Source organism: Mirounga leonina, unplaced genomic scaffold (genome assembly GCF_011800145.1).
Source record: "Mirounga leonina isolate KUSES-001 unplaced genomic scaffold, KU_Mleo_1.0 Mir_154, whole genome shotgun sequence".
Taxonomy (NCBI): domain Eukaryota; kingdom Metazoa; phylum Chordata; class Mammalia; order Carnivora; family Phocidae; genus Mirounga; species Mirounga leonina.
Genome location: NW_023270389.1, coordinates 62015642 through 62038462, shown reverse-complemented (window position 1 = coordinate 62038462; position 22821 = coordinate 62015642). Strand labels below are relative to the sequence as shown.

General features: G+C 36.2%; 1 protein-coding gene across 4 annotated transcripts in view; it reads left to right on the top strand.

Moving 5' to 3' along the window:
* The window catches only part of AKT3 (AKT serine/threonine kinase 3), a 311247-nt gene that overhangs the window by 220561 nt on the left and 67865 nt on the right, over nucleotides 1-22821 (top strand). For all 4 annotated transcript variants that reach the window (XM_035010956.1, XM_035010959.1, XM_035010957.1 and 1 more), the window contains one exon: nucleotides 21020-21142. In XM_035010956.1, coding sequence (XP_034866847.1) covers nucleotides 21020-21142 — 123 coding nt within the window. The remainder of the gene's footprint in view (nucleotides 1-21019; nucleotides 21143-22821) is intronic.

Here is a 22821-nt window from a genome sequence, read left to right as displayed (position 1 = left end):
TCATTTGTGTTCTGCATCTTTCACTTTGCTTATTACTTTAAAAACTCTTCAGAACTGTTGCATATATCAGTAGCTTGTTTCTTTTTATGGATTTACTCCCATTACATGGTAGCATCATAATAGGCTTACACAATCACTAGTAGATAGGCATTTGGGTTCTTTGCAGTTTGGGCTATTATGAAAAAAACTTGTGAATATTCCAGCACAAAACTTTGTATGGACATACATTTTCAGTTATCTTGGCTAGATATCTAGGAATGTAATTTCTGTGTCATTTGGTATATTCAACTTCATAAGAAACTGCCAAATAGAATTTTACATTTCTAGGATGTTATTTAACATCATCACCACACTTGGCATGGTTAATCTTTAAATTTTACCCATTTTGGTGAGTGTGTAATGGTATTTTGTAGTTTTAATTTGAACTTCCTGAACAACTAATGATATTGAGCATCTTCCTGTGTTGATTTGCCATTTGGATATCTTCTTTTGATAGGCTTTCTTAAAAGTGTCTTTTGAAGGACAACTATTTTAAAGTAGATGAAGTACGTTTCATCAGGTTTTGTGTGTGTGTGGTTTTTGCATTTGGTATTTAATTTAAAACATCTTTTCCTCACCCAAGTTTAAGATTTTTTCTCCCATGTTTTCTTCTAAAGGGGTGAATAGTTTTAGCACTTACATTTAGGTCTATGATCCATTGCAAATTATTTTTTGTATATGGTGATATATAACAGTCAGCATTCTCTTTTTTTTTTTTTTGCATTTGGATATCTAATTGTTCCAGCATATTTTTTGAGAATATAATCTGTTTCCCATTAAATTACCCTGACACCTTTGTCAAAAATGAATTGACCATTTACATGGGGTTGATATCTGGACCCTCTCTTTTGTTGCATTAATCTCTATCCATTCATTCTTATGCCTGCCACACTGTAAGTGTTAAAATTGGGCAGTTTGGGTCTTCTACTTTTGCTTTTCTTTTAAAAATATTGCTTTGACAACTTTATTTCCTTAACATTTCCATATAAATTATAGAATAAGCTTGTTGATTTCTACATAAAGGTCTCCTGCACTTTAACTGGGCTTATATTAAATCTGTTGATCAATTTAGAGAGTTGACATATTAACAATATTGCATTCTGATCCATGAACATGGTATAGCTTTCTGATTATTTAGATTTTCTTTAAATTTTTCAACAATATTATATAGTTTTAGTGTACAGGTCTTGAACATTTTTTGTTAAATTTATCCTGAACTATTTTGGTTTTGATGTTATTGTAAGTGCTTGGTCTTCCAAATTTGAATTGTTGGTTGATAATATATAGAAATGCAATTGATACTTATTACCCTTGAATCTTACATTCTTGCTAAAAAAATTTTTTGTAAGTATGTTGAGATTCTCTGTGTAGATGATCATTTCATGTGAGAATAGACACAGTTTTACTTCTTTCTAATCTCATGCATTTTTGTTTCTTCTTTATTCTGCTAATACCTTGAATTTTGTTATTTGATTTTTTAATGTTAAACCAATTTTGCCTTTCTTAGATAAACCCAACTTGGTTATGAGATAGTATCCTCTTGATGTGTTGTTGGATCCAGTTTGCTAAAATTTTGTTAAGAATTTTAAATATTTGTTCCTTCGTAATATTCTTTAGGTCCCTCCTCTTCCCAACCTCAAGTAATGTCTCTTGAGTTTGGATTCAAGATAATGTTGACCTTTTGAAATGAGTTGGGAAGCATTGCTTCCTATTCTGTTTTCTGGTAGATTTCATCAGTGAAACTTTTGGACCAAGAGTTTTCTTTGTAGGAAGGTTTTTAACAATGAATTGAAAAAATATATATATTTATATATATTTTTTCAATTCATTGTTAATAAAAACATATATATTTTTTTTCATGCATTTTTTTTTAGTAAATTTTGGTAGTTTGTGTGTTTCTAAGAATTTGTTCATTTCATCTAAATTTTTAAGTGTATTTGCTTAATATTGTTAATAACGTTCTCTTGTTATTGCATTAGTGTCTGTAGGGAGCAGTGGTTAACGTCTCTCTTTTAATATTGCAATTTGTGTCTTCTCTCTTTTTATTTCTGATCATTCTTCCTAAAGGTTAATAATTTTTATGGATATTTTCAGCTTTAGGTTCTACTGATTTTCTTCTATTATTTTGGGGTTGTCTATTTCAGTGATTTTTGCTCTTATCTTTATTATTTCCTTCCTTCTGGCTACTTTGGGTTTAATTCGCTTTTCTTACCCTGTTTCATAATGTGGAAACTTAAAACATTTATTTAAACCTTTTTTTTTCTAATATAAGTATTTAATATATAAACTAACCTGTAGAAACCAATTTTATGTTGTATTTACATATGAATATTTATAGCATATTTTTAATATTATATATGTTTTCACATTTTTTTATATCTATTCTTTTCCCAAGTTTACTAATTTCTCATGTCCTATCTTTTTTGGCCAATGGACTATTTTAAGATGTATATTTTCCAAATAAGGTTTATCATTTGGAAATGTTTATTGAGTGCTTATTGTGTTCTGGTCTTAGGGTGCACTGGGGTGAATAAAACAGTCATATTAGAAAATAAACCCAATAAATATTATAATAACAATTAACAGAATGCTATGGTATGAGAGAGAATAATGGAGAACGTACTTACTCTAAATTGAGTTACCTGTTTGAGGAAGTAGCATTTAGATTGAGACTTGGTAGCAAAAAGTATGGGGAAGCGGGTTCTGGGGAAGGAGCTGCATGCACAGAGGCTGTGGTGAGAGCAGCTTCTTGAAAATGAGACTGTATGAAGCTCCCAGCTCTAGGTGCACTGATCTTTCAACAAAGATGTGTTGCATTCGTATTCTTGTTCTACACTTTGAGAAGCTGTGTTCTCTAATAAGTCCTTTCTCTTATGCAGTTCATATTATGCTATTATGAAGGAGACTTAAGAAGCTTCTTCTTAATGGAATAATTTATACATTTATTGTCTCAAATTAATAGAAACTGTAGTTTTAGTGTAATAAATAGATGATATGTCTTAGAGATAGACAACCTAAGTTTGAATCTTTACCACTTAATAACTATGTGATGCTAGGCAAATTTTATAACATCTCTAAGCCTTAGTTTGCTCATTTCTATGATGCAGATGATAATTCCATCTATTTTATAAGGGTGTTTTGAGGATAATTCATGTAAATCACTTGGGGTACAATGCCCAACAAGTAGTAGTACTCAAAAATAGTGCCTATTGTGGGGCGCCTGGGTGGCTCAGTCAGTTAAGTGTCTGACTTTCAGTTTAAGCTCAGGTCATGATCTCAGGGTCGTGGAGTGGAGCCCCATGTGGGGCTCTGCACGCAGAGGGGAGTCTGTTTAGGATTCGCTTCCTCTGCCCTTCCAACCCCCACTCCAACCACCCCCCGCACTCGCTCTCTCTCCCAATAAATCTTTTTAAAAAATAGTGCCTATTGTGATAGTAATGGGAATAATCACTTATATTTAATCATTTATTATATTTAATCATCTGTAATATGGAGATAACATGTAGCTTTTATGATTGTAGTTAGAATGTACCGCTCTTAATGCCCCCAAATGGTAATATTTATTATTTTTATTATATTGATATTGGCTATATTTCACAAATAACCCAGGTATTTCACGTAAATCCTAATAAATGTAACTATTTTAAAGCAATTACCTTGAGAACTTTTACCTTTTTAAAAGTATACTTTATTTTCCAAATGAAGAATCAGTTAATATTTAATGTGGTAGACCTGAGCAGTCTCTTCTTTAATCTTGATAATATATTTAATAAAATATTTTAATAAAATATTTTAATATAAATTATTTTGATTATAATAATGGATTGGGAATTTAAAATGATTTTTTAAAGGAAGCTATTTTTTGTCTTTTCATATTATTAAGTATTTTCAGTAGGCCACTTCTAATGCCAGAAAATTTTCTTAGCTTGTATTGCATCACTTTTTTTGTTTTGTTTTGTTTTGTTTTGTTTTGTTTTTGCATCACTTTTTAAAAAATTGCCAGTTTACAGGCTACTCATTCAAACTGGTGGTCTAGAATTCTTTTTGCATTTTCAGACTTGTAGGAAGAGGCCAGGAAGTAGACGAATAGGGCTTGAGGCATTTAGCTGATAATTTGTAGCTAACACAGTTTCAGTGTCTAGCAACTCTGACCTTAGATCCTTGTCAGTTCTTCTGTGGTATCCTAAAGGTTTAATTTGTATTTCAAGAAATATATATTGGGAATGCCTGGGTGGCTCAGTCAGTTAAGCATCTGCCTTCGGCTCAGGTCATGATCTTGGGGTCCTGGGAATCCAGTCCTGCATCAGGCTCCCTGTTTAGCAGGGAGTCTGCTTCCCACTGCCCCTCCCCCTCCTCATGCTTTCTGTCTCTCTTTCTCTGACAAATGAATAAATAAAATCTTAAAAAAAATAATATATTGAACTATATTATTAAAATATGGCATTTTTATACTTATGTCTGTATCATAATTGTTTTTGGAAGAACCTTAAAAACTAAATGCCAACATAGATTGCATTAATTTTTCTGTGTGAAATATATGCAAACTATGAACTTAGCTTGTGAAAACGATAGACATTATCTGAGAGGTAATTATATGAAGAATTGCCTGTTAAATGTAAGAATGCTTCCATTTGATCCTATAAAATTAAGTATTTGGGTATTTATTTCATAATGTATTTAATACTATTCCAATTGTGTAGTATAATATTTGCTATGGATTGAGTATTTGTGCTCCCCTCACCACAAAACTCGTGTGTTGAAACCTAATCCCCAGTGTGATGGTACTAGGAAGGGAGGTCTTTGGGAGGTGATTAGTCATGAGGGTGGAGCCCTTGTGGGAGGGATGAGTCCCCTTATAAAAGAGACCCCAAAGAGTTTACTCATCCTTCCACCACATGGGGATACAGCAAAAAGACAGCCATTGGTGAACTGAGGAGGAAGTTCTCACCTGACACCCAGTCTGCCAGTGCCTTGATCTTGGACTTCCCAGAACTATAGGAAGTAAAGTTCTATTGTTTATAAGCCACCCCCAATCTTGGGTGTTTTGTTATAGCAGCCTACACAGACTAAGACACTGCCATTGATTCATTTCTCTGTGGGTGAGCCAGAGCCATTCTTTTAATATTAAGTGTTTTTGCAAATCCAAGGGATGAGTTGATCTGCACATAGTGCAGACTGACATGTCTTGTTGCTTAAGTAATTAGTTGTCTTCAGGATATTCAGGTTTCAAGCTCAGTGGATATTATGATAACGAATGTCATCATTGAAAATGAGCATATTTTGTTACTCTCTGGTTAATCTTTTTTTTTTTTACTGTTACAAAGGAATGACTGAAAGTTTTAAAAGTGGTATTTGCAGGAAAAAAATTGAGATTAAAATCTTAGATTGCAGTGATAATTCTTAGGAAATTTTTTATGTCCAGATTTTTTTGTTTTTTGAAAAGTTTGTTGCATTAAAGACTAAACTTGCACAGTGAAGGAAACCATCAACAAAATGAAAAAGCAACCTATTGAATGGAAGAAGATACTTGTAAATAATACATCTGATCAGGGGTTAATATCCAAAATATATCAAAAACCTATGCAATTTAGTATTAAAAAACTCTGTTAAAGATGGGCAAAGGACTTGAATAAACATTTTTCCAAAGAAGACATACAAATAGCCATCAGACACATGAAAAGATGTTCAACATCACTCATCATCAGAAAATGCAACTCACAATGATGATGGGGTATCACCTCACACCCATTGGATTGGCTGTTAACAAAAACAAAAAATCACAAGTGTTGACGATGATGTCAAGAGAAGGGAACCCTTGTGCACTGTTGGTGGGAATTCAAACTGGTGCAGCCACCATGGAGAACAGCATGGAAGTTTCTCAAAAAATTAAAAATAGAACTCTCATATGATCCAGCAAATTCCACTTCTGGATATTTACTCAAAGAAAATGAAAAAACTAGGAGAAGCAAGATGGTGGAGGAGTAGGAGACCTAAATTTCGTCTGGTCCCAGAAATTCAGCTATATAGGGATCAAACCATTCTGAACACCTATGAACTCAACAACAGATTGAAGAAAATAGCAATGACTCTGTGAACAGAAAAGCGACCACTTTCTGGAAGGTAGGACGTGTGGAGAAGTGAATCCAAGGCAATATTCGGGAAGATAGACAGCGGGGGAGGGAGCCTCCATCAGCCGCTACCGGCAAGTGATAGAGAGCGGAACACAAAATCGGAACTTTTAGAAGTTTGCTCCGCTGAGGAATGTCGCTCCAGTGGCTAAGCAGGGGGTGGAACCCTCGCTGGGACAGTGCGGTCTCGGGGCCCTCAGGGTCACAGAAAGACCGGGGGTGCCTGAGTGTGGCAGAGCTCCCAGGTATCAGAGCAGGGAAGCCGGCTGCAGAGACGGAGCTGAGGAGCGGGCTCTCAGCTCGGGGTTGCCATAAACCATGATCCGCAGCACAGTTGGGCCACTGCTCTTCCAGCAGGGACCCAACAAGCAGCAGATCCAGGGAGACTCCCCTTCCTCCCAGGAGGAGCGGCGCAGGAGCGCACCGCAGGGATCGGATGGGTTTGGAGACTCAACACGGGGTCGGGTGCCAGAAATAGAAATGCTCGGTCACAGGCCGGGTGAACATGGAGTGCAGTTGGAGACAGGGAGACGGGAGTGATTGACTGCTTTTCTCTGGGAGCTCATTGAGGAGTGGGCCCTGAGTTCTCAGGTACTCCGGGGTGGAGATTGGAGGCCACCATTTTCACTCTCATCCTCAAAAGCTGTGTGGAAAGCTTGCAGGGAACAAAACCTCCCGAGAGCAAACCTGAGCAGATTACTCAGCCTGGCCCCCAGCAAGGGCGGGGCAATTGTGTCTCGGGCAAAGACATCTGGGAACCTCGGCAACAGGCCCCTCCCCCAAAAGATCAGCAGGAGCATCCAGCCAAGACCAAGTTTACCGATCAATGAGAACGGCAGAACTTCAGTGCTAGGGGAATACTGCACATAGAATTCGTGGCTTTCCCCCCCATGATTCTTTAGTCTTTCAAAGTTAATTTTTTTAATTTTCTTTTTTAAATTTTTCTCTTTTTTTGAATTTTTCTTTTTCCCTTTTACAACCAACATCTTATCAATCCCTTTTTTAAAAAATCTCTTTTATTTTTCATCTTTAGAGTCATATTCTATCTCTTCATAGTAGTTAACTTTATTTATGGTATATATATATATATAAATATATATATATATTTATATATATATTATAAGTTGTTCTCTCTTTAAAATTTTGGGATACAGTTTCTTTTAACAGACCATAGTATATCATAAATCTCTAGTGTATGGCTTTGTTCTAGTCTCCTGCCTGATTACATTCTCTCCTTTTTTATAATTCCTCTTCTTTCTTTTTTCAACCAACTTCTTATCAATTCTTTTTATAAAATTTTTTATAATTTCATCTGTACAGTCATATTCCATCCCTTCATCATATTTACCTTTATTTTTGTACATATGTTTTTCTTTTTTTAGAATTTTGGGAGGCACTTTCTTCTACAGACCAAAATATGCCCAAAATCTAGTGTGTAGCACTGATCTATGCACCAGCCTGATCATATTTGATCATATTCTTTTTTTATTTTTTATCTTTTTTTTTTTTTTCCTTTTTTCTTTCTTTCCCTTTCTTTTCCCCTGGTTTCAGGTCTCTTCTGATTTGTTTAGTGTATATTTTTCTGGGATTGTTGTTACCCTGTTAGCATTTTGTTCTCTCATTTATCTGTTCTCCTCTGGACAAAATGACAAGACAGAAAAAATCACTGCAAAAAAAAGAACAAGAGGCAGTACTGACTGCCAGGGACCTAATCAATACAGACATTAGTAAGATGTTGGAACTAGAGTTCAGAATGACGATTTTAAAGATACTAGCTGGGCTTCCAAAAAGCATGGAAGATATTAGAGGAACCTTTTCTGGAGAAATAAAAGAACTAAAATCTAACCAAGTCAAAATCAAAAAAACTTAAGGTGCAATCAAAAGTAGAGGCTCTAACTGCTAGGATAAATGAGGCGGAAGAGAGAATTAGTGATATAGAAGACCAAATGATGGAAAATAAAGATGCTGAGAAAAAGAGAGATACACAACTACTGGATCATGAGGGCGGAATTCGTGAGATAAGTGATACCATAAGACAAAACAATATTAGAATAATTGGGATCCCTGAAGAAGAAGAAAGAGAGAGAGGGGCAGAAGGTATATTGGAGGAAATTATAGCAGAGAACTTCCCTAATTTGAGGAAGGAAACAGGCATCAAAATCCAGGAGGCACAGAGAACCCCCCTCAAAAATCAATAAAGAAAGATAGGTCAACACCCTGACATCTAATAGTAAAACTTACGAGTCTCAGAGACAAAGAGAAAATCCTGAAAGCAGCTCAGGACAAGAGATCTGTAACCTACAATGGTAGAAACATTAGATTGGCAACAGACCTATCCACAGAGACCTGGCAGGCCAGAAAGGACTGGCATGATATATTCAGAGCACTAAAGGAGAAAAACATGCCTCCAAGCATACTGTATCCAGCTAGGCTGTCATTGAAAATAGAAGGAGAGATAAAAAGCTTCCAGGATAAATAAAACTAAAGGAATTTGCAAACACAAAACCAGCCCTACAAGAAATATTGAAAGGGGTCCTCTAAGCAAAGAGAGAGCCTAAAAGTAACATAGACCAGAAAGGAACACAGACAATATACAGTAACAGTCACCTTACAGGCAATACAATGGCACTAAAATCATATCTGTCAATAGTTACCCTGAATGTAAATGGCCTAAATGCCCCAATCAAAAGACACAGGGTATCAGATTGTATAAAAAAAACAAGACCCATCCATATGCTGTCTGCAAGAGACTCATTTTAGACCTAAAGACACCTCCAGATTGAAAGTGAGGGGGTGGAAAACCATTTACCATGCTAATGGACACCAAGAAAGCTGGGGGTGGCAATCCTTATATCAGACAAATTAGATTTTAAACCAAAAACTATAATAAGACATGAGGAAGGACACTATATCCTACTTAAAGGGTCTAGCCAACAAGATCTAACAATTGTAAATATCTATGCCCCTAACATGGGAGCAGCCAATTATATAAGCCAGTTAATAACAAAAGCAAAGAAACACATTGACAACAATACAATAATAGTGGGGGACTTTAACACCCCCCCCCCCCCACTGACATGGACAGATCATCTAAGCAAAAGATCAATAAGGAAACAAAGACTTTAAATGACACACTGGACTAAATGGACTTCACAGATATATTCAGAACATTCCATCCCAAAGCAACAGAATACACATTCTTCTCTAGTGCCCATGGAACATTCTCCAGAATAGATCACATCCTAGGTCACAAATCAGGTCTCCACTGGTTCCAAAAGATTGGGATTATTCCCTGCTTATTTTCAGACCACAGTGCTTTGAAACTAGAACTCAATCACAAGAGGAAAGTCGGAAAGAATTCAAATACATGGAGGCTAAAGAGCATCCTACTACAGAATGAATGGGTCAACCAGGACATTAAAGAAGAATTTAAAAAATTCATGGAAACCAATGAAAATGAAAACACAACTGTTCAAAATCTTTGGGATACAGCAAAGGCAGTCCTAAGAGGAAAGTATATAGCAATACAAGGCTTTCTCAAGAAACAAGAAAGGTCTCAAATACACAACCTAACCCCTACACCTAAAGGAGGTGGAGAAAAAACAACAAATAAAGCCTAAACCCAGCAGGAGAAGAGAAATAATAAAGATCCAAGCAAAAATCAATGAAATAGAAACCAAAAGAACAGTAGAACAGATCAACGAAACTAGGAGCTGGTTCTTTGAGAGAATTAACAAGATTGATAAACCCCTGGCCAGACTTATCAAAAAGAAAAGAGAAATGACCCAAATCAACAAAATCATGAATGAAAGAGGAGAGATCACGACCAACATCGAAGAAATACAAACAATTATAAGAACATATTATGAGCAACTCTATGCCAGCAAATTAGATAATCTGGAAGAAATGGATGCATTCCTAGAGATGTATCAACTACCAAAACTGAACCAGGAAGAAATAGAAAACCTGAGCAGACCTATAACCACTAAGGATATTGAAGCATTAATCAAAAATCTCCTAACAAACAAGAGCCAGCAACCTGGCTTCCCAGGGGAATTCTATCAAACATTTAAAGAAGAATTAATAACTATTCTTCTGAAACCTCCAAAAAATAGAAATGGAAGGAAAAGTTCCAAACTTGTTTTATGAGGCCAGCATTACCCTGATCCCCAAACCAGACAAAGACCCCATCAAAAAAGAGAATTACAGACCAATATCCTTGATGAACATGAATGCAAAAATTCTCACCAACATACTAGCCAATTGGATCCAACAGTACATTAAAAGGATAATTCACCACAACCAAGTGGGATTTATCCCTGGGCTGCAAGGTTGGTTCAACATCTGCAAATCAATCAGTGTGATACAATACATTAATAAAAGAAAGAACAAGAACTATATGATCCTCTCAATAGATGCAGAAAAAGCATTTGACAAAGTACAGCATCCTTTCTTGATCAAAACTCTTCAGAGTATATATAGAGGGTACATATCTCAATATCATAAAAGCCATCTATGGAAAATCCACAGCAAATATCATGCTCAATGGGGGAAAACTGAGAGCTTTCCCCCTAAGGTCAGGAACGCGGCAGGGATGTCCACTATCACCACTACTATTCAACATAGTATTGGAAGTCACAGCAATCACAAAAAGAAAGAAAAGGCATCCAAATTGGCAAAGAAGAAGTGAAACTCTCACTCTTTGCAGATGATATGATACTTTATGTGGAAAACCCAAAAGACTCCACCCCAAAACTGCTAGAACTCATACAGGAATTCAGTAAAGTGGCAGGATATAAAATCAATTCACAGAAATCCATGGCATTCCTATCCACCACCAACAAGACAGAAGAAAGAAATTAAGGAGTCGATCCCATTTACAATTGCACCCAAAACCATAAGATACCTAGGAATAAATCTAACCAAAGTGGCAAAGGATCTGTACTCAGAAAACTAGAAAATACTCATGAAAGAAATTGAGGAAGACACAAAGAAATGGAAAAACGTTCCATGCTCATGGATTGGAGGAACAAATACTGTGAAGATGTCAATGCTACCTAGAGCAATCTACACATTCAATGCATTCCCCATCAAAATTCCATCCACTTTTTTCAAAGAAATGGAACAAATAATCCTAAAATTTGTGTGGAACCAGAAAAGACCCCGAATAGCAGAGGAATGTTGAGAAAGAAAAGCAAAGCTGGTGACATCAGAATTCCAGACTTCAAGCTGTATTACAAAGTTGTAATCATCAAGACAGTATGGTACTGGCACAAAAACAGACATATAGATCAATGGAACAGAATGGAGAGCCCAGAAATGGATCCTCAACTCTATGGTCAACTAATCTTAGACAAAGCAAGAAAGAACGTCCAAGGAAAAAAGACAGCCTCTTCAACAAATGGTGTTGGGAAAATTGGATAGCCACATGCAGAAGAATGAAACTGGACCATTTCCTTACACCACATGCAAAAATAGACTCAAAATGGTTGAAAGACCTAAATGTCAGACAGGAATCCATCAAAATCCTAAAGGAGAACACAGGCAGCAACCTCTTCGACCTCAGCCACAGCTTCTTCCTAGAAACATCGCCAAAGGGAATGGAAGCAAGGGCAAAAATGAACTATTGGGACTTCATCAAGATGAAAACCTTTTGCACAGCAAAAGAAACAGTCAACAAAACCAAAAGACAACCGACAGAATGGGAGAAGATATTTGCAAATGACATATCCGATAAAGGGCTAGTATCCAAAATCTATAAAGAACGTATCAAACTGAACACCCAAAGAACAAATAATCCAATCAAGAAATGGGCAGAAGACATGAACAGACATTTTTCCAAAGAAGACATCCAAGTGGCCAACAGATACATGACAAAGTGCTCAACATTGCTCAGCATCAGGGAATTCTAAATCAAAACCTCAATGAGATACCACCTCACCCCAGTCAAAATGGCTAAAATTAGCAAGTCAAGAAATGACAGATGTTGGTGGGGATGTGGAGAAAGGGGAACCCTCCTACACTGTTGGTGGGAATGCAAGCTGGTGCAGCCGCTCTGCAAATCAATATGGAGGTTCCTCAAAAAGTTGAAAATAGAGCTACCCTGTGACCCAGCAATTGCACTACTGGGTATTTACCCCAAAGATACAAATGTAGTGATCCGAAGGGGTACATGCACCCTGATGTTCATAGCAGCAATGTCCACAGTAGCCAAACTATGGAAAGAGCCAAGATGTCTATGACCAATGAATGGATAAAGATGATGTGTGTATTATATATATATGTGTGTGTATATGTATATACAATGGAATATTATGCAGCCATCAAAAGGAATGAAATCTTGCCATTTGCAATGACGTGGATGGAACTGGAGGGTATTATGCTGAGCAAAATAAGTCAATCAGAGAAAGACATGTATCATATGACCTCACTGATATGAGGAATTCTTAATCTCAGGAAACAAACTGAGGGTTGCTGGAGTGGTGGGGGGTGAGAGGGATGGGGTGGCTTGGTGATAGACATTGGGGAGTGTATGTGCTATGGTGAGCGCTGTGAATTGTCTAAGACTGTTGAATCACAGACCTCTACCTCTGAAAGAAATAATAAATTATATGTTAAAAAAAAAAGATAGGAGGAAGGGAAAAATGAAGGGGGGGCATCAGAGGGGGAGACGAACCATGAGAGACTATGGACTCTGAAAAACAAATAGGTTTCTAGAGGGGCGGGGGTTGGGGGGATGGGTTAGCCTCGTGATAGGTATTGAAGAGGGCTCGTACTGAATGGAGCACTGGTGTTATATGCAAACAGTGAATCATGGAACAGTACATCAAAAACTAATGATGTAATATATGGTGATTAACATAACATAATAAAAAAAATTGAAAACACTCAAGATATATACATCTCTCTGTTCAATGCAGCATTGTTTATAATATTTAGGATATTTGAAAGCAACCTACATGTCTACTGTTAGATAAATGGATAAAGAAGATGTGATATATATATATACACACACATATATATATATATTACTTTTACTTTTGTAAAAGTAATATATAATGAGGATCATTTCATTATATATAAAAATATCAAGTCACTATCACTATGATGTACTCCTGAAACTAGTAGGACGGTGTATGTCAGTTCTTCAGTTAAAAAAAAGAGCATAACTTTTTCAAAATATAGCAGTTTATTTTCAAAAGCTACTATTGTCAAAATATATCAGGGAGATGATGAAAAGACAAGATACAGTAGGGGAGAAATTATTTGTGATATATTTCACAAACTACTTATAAGTCTTATAATACAAGAAGAAAACAACCCAATTAATAAATAGGCAAAATATTGGGAGAGGTCACAAAAAATGTATTTGAACAGCCAAGAAGTGTGTGAAAAGATATTTAGTATCATTAATCATCAGACAAATGGAACTTAAACAGCAATATTACACTTCTATATGCTGACTAGAATAACTAAATTAAAAAGACTGACCCCTCCAAGTGTTGGTGAGAATGTGGAATAACCAGAATTCTCATAACATCAATATTGGAATTATCAAATGACACCAAATATATATATTTTGACAATAGTAGCTTTTAATTTTAAAGGCCCAATTTATCAATTGTTGTCGTTTCTGGCTTTTATTTTTTTGGTCTACTACTTGTCTACCCTAAGTCACAAATATTTTCTTCTAGGAACTTTTATAGTTGTACCTACAACATTTAGTTCTGTGGCCTATTTTAATTTGATTTTTATGTATACAGTAAGGTAAGGATTGAGGTTCATCTTTTTTCCATATGAATATCCAGTTACTCCAGCATCTTTTGTTGGAAAGGCTATATATTCTGAATGACTTTGACACTTTTGTCAAAAATTGATGCCATATATTTGTTTCTGGACTCCCTGTTACATTCCATCAATTGATGTGTCTTTCCTTACACCGATACCATACTGACTTGATTATTATAGCTTTAAAGTATATCTTATAATCAGGAAGTACACTGTTGTTTCTCCGAATTGTTGTGACCCTTCTAGATCCTATGCATTTCCATATAAGTTTAGTATCAGTTTCTTAGTCTTTACAGAAAAGCCTGCTGGGACTGTGATGGGATTGCTTTGAGTCTATAGATTAGTTTGGGGAGAACGGACATGTCAATAATATTAGTGTTCTGACCCATGCACTCAGTCTGTTTACTTATGTCTTCTCTAGTTTTATTGAAACTTTTTATAGTTTTCAGTATATAGGTCTTGCATATGTTTTTTCAGTTTTTCTTACATATTTCTGTTGTGTTTTTCATTACAAGTTGTTTGTTGCTAGCATATAAAACAATTGATTTTTTGTGTACTGCCATTGTATCCCATGGCCTTCTGAATCTCACTAGTTTTATAATTTCTTTTTGTAAATTTCTTTGGAATTTCTATGTAGACAGGCTTGCTATCTGTGAATAAAGGCAGTTAACTCTTATTCCAATCTGTATGACGTTTATATATTTGTCTATCTGTGCCATATTTCACTTGGCTAGGAACTCCTGCACATGCCGAATGAAAGGAGTGAACATCCTTGTTCCCACTCGCAGGGAGGAAAGAGATTCAGTCTGTCATATTAGATGTGATGTTGGCTATACATTTTTAAATGCCTTTTATCAGGTTGAGGAAGTTCTCTCTTGTTCCAAGTTTGTTAGGAGATTTTAGTTATCAGTGGCCATTGAGTTGTCTTAAAAGCTGCTTCTGCATCGTTTGAGATGATCATATGGTCTTGCCTTTTTTAGTCTGTTAATATGGCAAGTTACATTGGTTTCAAATGTTAATCCAGTCTTTCATTCTTGGGATTAACCATCATTAGTCATGATATAGTATTATCATCTTTTGTCGGATATGATTTGGTCAAGTTTTGTTAAAGTCTTTTTACATCTATGATTATGAGGGCTATTGATACTGTTTCATGTGATGTCCTTGTCTGGTTTTGTATTAAGGTAATGCTGGCCTCAGGTGATGTTTGAGAGGTATTTCTGTTTTCTGTTTTCTGCAAGTATTTGCATGAAATTGTTATTACTTCTTTTTCAGGAGTTTGGTAGAATTCTCTACCAAATTGGGGAGGTGGATTTTTTGAGTTGGTTTTTAAATACAAACTCATATTTAACTTAAATACAATTCATATTTAATACATTTTTAAAAAGATTTTAAAGATTTATTTATTTATTTATTTATTTAGAGAGAGAGTGGCCTGAGTGTGGGAAGGGGGAGAGGGAGAGAGAGAATCTCAAGCAGACTTCCCGCTGAGAGTGGAGCTGGACACGGTTCAATCTCATGACCCTGAGATCATGACCTGAGCCAAAAACAGGAATCAGACACTCAACCGATGGAGCCACCCAGACGCCCCTAACTTACCCCATTTTATATTCAAATTAGGCTATGCCATTTTACATATTGTAAGACCCTTCCACCAGCACACCTTCATTTTCCCCCTTCAAGTTTTTGTGCTATTGTTAATACATTTTACCTTTACATATACTATGAATGCCACAGTGCATTGTTATTTTTGTTTTAAACCAGCACTATCTTTTGAAGAGATTAAAAATATAAGACAAGTCAACATATATTTACCCACAAAGTTATGATCTGCAGTCTCTTCTTTACCTTGTGTAGACACAGTTTTTCATCTGGTACCGTTCTGAAGCATTACCTCGAACATTTATAGTGCAGTGTTTCTGATGATTTCCCTAACCTTTTGCATGTCCCCAAAAGGCTTTATTTTGCTGTCATTTTTGGAAAGCTATTTCAGCTGTGTATAAAATTGTAGTTTGCCAGTTCTATATTTAATTACTATAAAGATGCCTCTCCTCTTTCTCCCAGTTTACACGTTTCTGACAAGACGTCTGCTCTCATTCTTTGTTCCTTGTGCTTACTGAGTCTCTTTACCACCACCATCCCGCCCCCCCCCGCCCCGTCCTGTTACACTTTCCTTTTAGCACTTAACTGTCAGCTATTTAATTATGGTGTGCCTTGTAGGATTTTCTCTACATTTCTTTCAGTTGGTTTTTTTTAAAGCCTTTGTGAATCTGTAGGCTTATACTTTTCATCAAATTTGAAAACTTTTTGGACATTATTTAAGTATTTTTTTTCCATTCTTTCATTTCTCATGTCCTATCCTGAAAGTGCATTTATGCATCTCTTAGCCTGCGGGATACTGTCCCATGACTTATTAATGCTCTGTTCATCATTTTCATTATTGTTTTCCTATCTTTAATTTTAGATTTGTTTCCTGTGTCTTGAAGTCTGTTTTTATCATTTTTTCTCTACAATGTCTAGCATGGTGATAATTCAATCCAGTTTTTCATTTTTCATCTAGGACATCAGACTTTATCTCTTGGAGTTTAATTTGGGACTTTTTTTTTATATCTCCCATTTATTTCCTTATTATGCTCCTCTCTCTACCTTTTGAACTTCTAGACTATATCTTAATATCTGTTTTATCACAGTATTCTATTCTGTCATCTGTGTCACTTTCTGAGTCTATGTCTATTCATTTTTCTCCTAGTAATGGGTTTTATTTTCCTGGTTCTTTTTGTGCCAGATAATTTTTTTATTGGATGAAGTTGTTCTTACTCATGAACAGTGATCTTTCCCAGGCTTGCTTTTACACTGAGACTGGCCATGCTGACCTTTGCTCTGACACTAACGTATTTGCACTACGGTGGCAGTAACCTCACAGGCTGTCCTGTGTGCCACGTCTCTTAGGAAGCTTTTCCGTCCTGCCGGGTGAGGGTGCCAAGACTTTGGGCTCTGTGTGCGAGCCTGTGATCATTTTACCTGACCTCTCCTAGTGTCTCTTTTCTTGGCCTCAACATTTTTCTCACATACATGTGCTTCCTATTTGATGGATATTCCCACTGGATGCAGAATTTTAAGATACCTTTTTGTTTTCCATTTAGCCATTTGGATGTATTGTCGCATTGCCTTTTTGCTCTTACCGCCTCTGAGAAGTCTAGGATTATTCTCCTATTATTGTTCCTCTGTAGGTAATGTTTTTTGCCCCCCTCAGAATTTTTAAAAGATTTTCTGTCACTGGTTTTTCTGCGATTTGAATGTGCTCTGACTTCTTATGTTCCGATTGTTCATGCATGTTTGAGTTTTCATCATGTTGAGGTTCATTGAGATATGCAGATCTATGCATTTATTATTTTTTATCTCTAGACGTCCCATTTATTTCTACTTCTATTTTCCTTTATCTCTTCTTTCTGTTCATATGCTGTTTTTAAGTCAGTCTGTTAACTTCATCATCCCTGCTGTTCTTAAGGTCTTTCTAAAGACTGATTTTTCTCTTGGTTATACGTCATATTTCCTGCATCTCCTTATGTCTAGTAATTGTTGATGGATACCAGATCATCGGAATTTTACATGAATGCCTGGATTTTGTTGTCCTCTCCGTATTTGTTAACTTTTGTGGGTTTAACTTTGACTGTTTTGAAATGTCTACTGGTTATTCGGTAATGACACTGTTCTTACTGGTTAGAAATTGAATGTCTCTCAACTCTGAGCGAGTGCCGGGAATTATTTGGCATACAGACCTCCATTCCTTCTCTGCTTGTTCTCACAGAGTTTAACCTTACGCACGCATTTCTTGTACCCCGCAGCAGACTCGACTGTGCAGATTTTGTGTAGCTTCTTCCTCACTGGTGTTCGTTCTGTCCTGCAAATGCCATCTACCTCATCCTACTCAAAATCTGCTTTTCACTCTCCAACAGTGAGACCTCTGAGTTATGCTTGGGATCAATCCTTTTCTGCCGGTAATGTGTTCCACAAAGTGCCCTTGGACAGAAGTCTGGTGGCTTTAGGGCTCACTCATTTGTTTCTCTCTTCACAAAGATCTTGGTCCTGCAGTGCCTATTGTCCAATATCTTAAGAGAATTCTGTTATATACTTTTCCCAGTTACCATTTTTCTGTTTTATGTGTTTTTGCCCAGTTGTGTAGGGCAAGAGGGTAAGCCGGGTCCCATGAACTTTTTATCCTTATTTTCTAGGTTTTCAATTAGTTGAATATTTTATATTTAGCTATGAGTTACATCAGAAATTTATTTTGATAAACTATTAGATGAAAATCTAACTTTATTTTTCAACATAGTATGAAGGCTGTGTTTGCATTTTTTTCATATATACTGCTACAGAGAATATCCTTTCATAGAAGACTTCTGCATTTCCTTTTTTAAAAAGGAAATTTCTAGAAGAAGAACTATGGTACTTTTAGTATCTATTGCCATTTGCCCTGTGAAGAGTTTCTGCTATCTGCTTACATCCCCGCTACCAGTGTATAAAGATACTCATCTCCCAACACTTTCACTGAAATGCTATTTCTGGATATGCTAAATTGTCTCATTTATGTTTTTATCTTGCCTTCATTGATTATTATAAGGTGGCATATTTTCATGAACTGTATTCATTTGTATTCCTCTCATTTTACTTGTCTATGTCCTTCCCCCTTTTCCCTTGTGTTTTAGTCTTTTATTTTTTTATATGATTTCTCTAATCTGTATGCCATCTTTTTCTCTTCCTAGTGCCCAATACAGTGACTTTAAAATAATTAATGCTCACTAAATGGGAAGTTGGTTCAAAGCCAAGGTAGAAACTGAGAAGGAATATCCAGATTAGGGAGAAAATCAGGAGAGAGCTGAATCACCAAAGCCAAGGAACATGTTCAAGGAGGAGGCCAAGAGCCAATGTCCTCAGGTGCAGACCAGGAAGAAGTGCAGACTATAAATAGATCATTGGATTTGGCAATTAAGAGATTCTTGGTTATCTTAGCAAGAATCAGTTCTATAAGGTAACAAGGGTAGACATCAGAGGACAGCAGATTGAGAAATAGCGTTCTTCTCCTTAAGTATCATTTTTTTAGCTGATATTTTTATAGAAATTGGCTGGGAGACAAATTGAAGAATATGGTCTAAATAAAGATCTAGAAGCCTGCATGTATTATATTGATTTAGGGAGGCTCTATCTATGTCTTTTATAGAGTAGATGAGTAAGTAGTAGGCTTGACATTATTTTTATAAAATTTAGAAATATTGTTTATATTTTCACCCCATTAGAAGATGGTCATAAATGTACTTAGAGATCACAGGGGTTCCTTCATCCAAGTTAGTGATATTTTGAATAAAGCATGGCAGAAATTATTCTGACCCAGAAATTTTTCAGAATGGTTTTACTGATGATCTATGCTTCTTTCTACTTCTCATCCTCATTTGAATGGTAATGCATTAAGAGTATTATATCTGCCTGTATAAAATGAGTGAATTTTAAGAAATACCCCTGAGTAATTGTATGCATTGGTTTGATTTTTGGCATACTATATTGGATCATTTGTAAGACATATTTAACGTTTCTGCAGTCAGAATGCCTTTGATATTTGATGGTTTATTATAGCTTTAATTGACAACTTTTTTTGTTTCTTACCATTAACTTAAAATGATGATGGAGTTCCAATCAAGAACATCTTAGATTTGATAAAATATGACAAGAAAGTAGAGAGCATTAGAGTTTAGAGACTATCTGCCAAGTATTTTAGTTTTACTATAACTAATGTTAAGCCAGTCTTTTTTGGCAATTGTTAAGTCATATTCCCTCCTGCTCTTTATTGTGACAATGGGTTATGCATAAAATAGATCTTAAAATAATGATAGACTCTTAAGTGTAGGTGGAAAACAGGGAAGAAATCTGTCAGTAGAAATCTATTTTATGTTGCCTAAATTATGATTTGGTGTGTGAAGAACAAATCTTGGTTAACCGTCATTCTTACACACTTGTCGGAGCGCTAAGAGTCCATAATCCATGTGAAGGTGTAGTTAATTTGTGGTCTTGTAGTCAAGGATACACTGATTGATTGGTTCATTTCTTTAACCACAGATGTGTATTGGGTACCTACTGTGATACCTAGCAGTGTATCAGCACTGTCAACAGTCTTCCATTATTCTTGGCGGATTTCTTAATAGAGTGAGATAGTACATTGGAAGTCAAATCATAGTGCCTGGAACCTGCTCCTTCCCCATATGCGTTGTTGAACTGAGATGAGATAGGCAGTTCCATAAATGAGGAGCTGGCCTAAATGGAGAGTTGGGTGTGTGGACACAGTGAGCTCCCAGGAAATGCCTGTTGACTGTGGAGTGGTCTGTCCTATAGGTGATGAATAGAAGTGAAAGAGCATGTGGTTTAAATGATTATATGAGGGGAGGTTTGTGTTGTGGTTATTACTATAAGAGGAAATAACAGGAGCTTCTCAGTCCCTTTTGGCCATTACTAAAGTGAAAACTTGAAGCCTTATGATTTGTCATTGTAGAAAACATTGAAACTTTGAAAACATTTCTAGGGATCTGAGGAAGCATGGACGGTTGTAGAATATAACAAGCTCACATCCATCAGTTTTAGCAAATCAGCAGTCCTTTCTTTGAAATCAAATGTAAATCAAATAATTAAGTAGAAATATTACATCTCTGTTGTGTACATTTATTTTAATCATGTCTCAATGCCTCATTCTTGAAAGAGTGAAGCAACAGTATAGCAAGGGGGAAATGCAATCTGATGATGCTTACTTTTTTCTTCTGGTAAGTGAAGGTTAAATGGGTAGCAAGCAGAATGCCTTCAACAAGATTGGTATATTGATTAAAACGCTGATTTAACAGCTCGCAGTCTCCCCTTGGAAACCTGGAGAAGATAAGCAGCAGCTGTGTAAAAGTGCTCAGTGCCCACTGAGAGCGCACCATCTATCATCACAATATGGTGATGGGAGGTGTTTCATGTTTGTGTTAATTTCCCCCACTAAATCAGTAATTATTACAATCCTGTCCCTGCTGTTTACCCTGCAGCTGTTTTTCCATTTGTCGAGAGAGCGGGTGTTCTCCGAGGACCGCACACGTTTCTATGGTGCAGAAATTGTCTCTGCTTTGGACTATCTACATTCCGGAAAGATTGTGTACCGTGATCTCAAGGTAAAAAAAAAAAAAGTAATCAAAATTTGTTCTTGCAGAGACTATAGGGACAAACACAAAGTAATTACAAAGTTACACAGTTTGGAGAAAAGCAGATTTAGTTGGGAAAAAAAGAAGCACTCTGTTTAAGAATGTAGTTCATCGCATTTGACAGGAATTCCATTCACTGATATGTACATAGTTCCTTTATGTCTGAGTTTTTGACGTGTGCCATAATTTCTGCTTGACTGCTCTGACCTACCAATAATAGTTTTATTTTTCTGGAAATTTTTGAGTAATGGTAAACATTCAATTAAGAGCCAAGTGACTTTGCCAGGGACATTCTAAAGTAGGTTTCATTATTACATCCTACCATCAACGCTATGATGTATAATGGAGAAACTTTTATCATATGTAAGATATTTATTGGGGGGAAATATTTAATTTGATTTTTGTCTTCACTTTGTGATGGGTTTAAATACCTGGAGCATTTTAATATAGCCTTTTATTAATTCATTTAGTTTCCATTTCAAAAAGCACCATATTGTTTTATGGGCAATAGTGACTTGACTTCTCTGAGTTCCTTCCTGATGAGATGCTTGGAACAGCTCAGGGACTGACATACTTTCAGTGGGCTTTGCTGCCCATTGTCGCTTCTGCACCTGCTCCGTCCCGCTCCTGCAGGGCAGTAGGGCTTGAGCGTGGCTGGCTGTGTTCTGATAAAACTTTGTTTACAAAAACGGGCAGTAGGCTCAGTTTCGCTCATGGGCCATAGTTTGCTGAGCCCTGGAGTAGCTCATGAAAGGCAGTGGCAGTGCTCATGACACTGTTGAAAGATTGACCACGATACGGAAATGTGTACCATGGCACGTTTTGAACACATTCTAGATGTGACTATCTTACTTTTGTAAAAAGTAAATCATATAGCAATCTTGACTTACTAAGATTTGATACAGAGTTGCTGAATTTATTAACTATCAGTTCATTTAAAGTATGATTTGATTTGGAGAAATAGAAGTCTTTTATGAAATCCCATCTGTACGAAACACATCTACATACTCTAAAAGAAATCACACTTATCTCCTCACTCCCACCTCACTCCTTTTAAATGCCTGTGGTTCCTAAGTTATCTGTCTAAGCACTTGTCTAGGTTCTCTCTAGGGTGTTCTTATCATGTACCTTTATGCTGTGAATGACCTTAAGGCATAACCCCCTCGCAAAGTATTATTCTCTACGCTGACAATGAAATTTATAGTATGTATGTTTGTATAGCATGTTATGCATTAACGATTAAAAGAAGCTATAAATACTACATTTAGGAAAAATGAACTATGCAACTCTGAACCACCTAGATCAGGCATGAGCAGCCGTCCAAATGCCACAGTGCACCGGAGATGAATCCAGATCAACAGTATGATTATATTTAGCTTGAAGTCTTTATAACCAGGAATGTAATAGAATTAAGCCTCTGTAGTTGATGTCTATGTGGCCAAATAATCCGATGATGTTTACATGTCTTGAATCTAGATGTTTTTTAAAGAAAATAGTTATATGGAATGATGAAACTTAGTAAGTTACATGGCATTTTCAAACTTACTTAGAAATAGTTAGCTCTTCTCAGAGGTTGCTCTCCCCAAGCATGAAGTGTTACATTTTATGGGTCCTACTTGTAGTTTTAAAAAGGGGTTTCTTCGATTTAA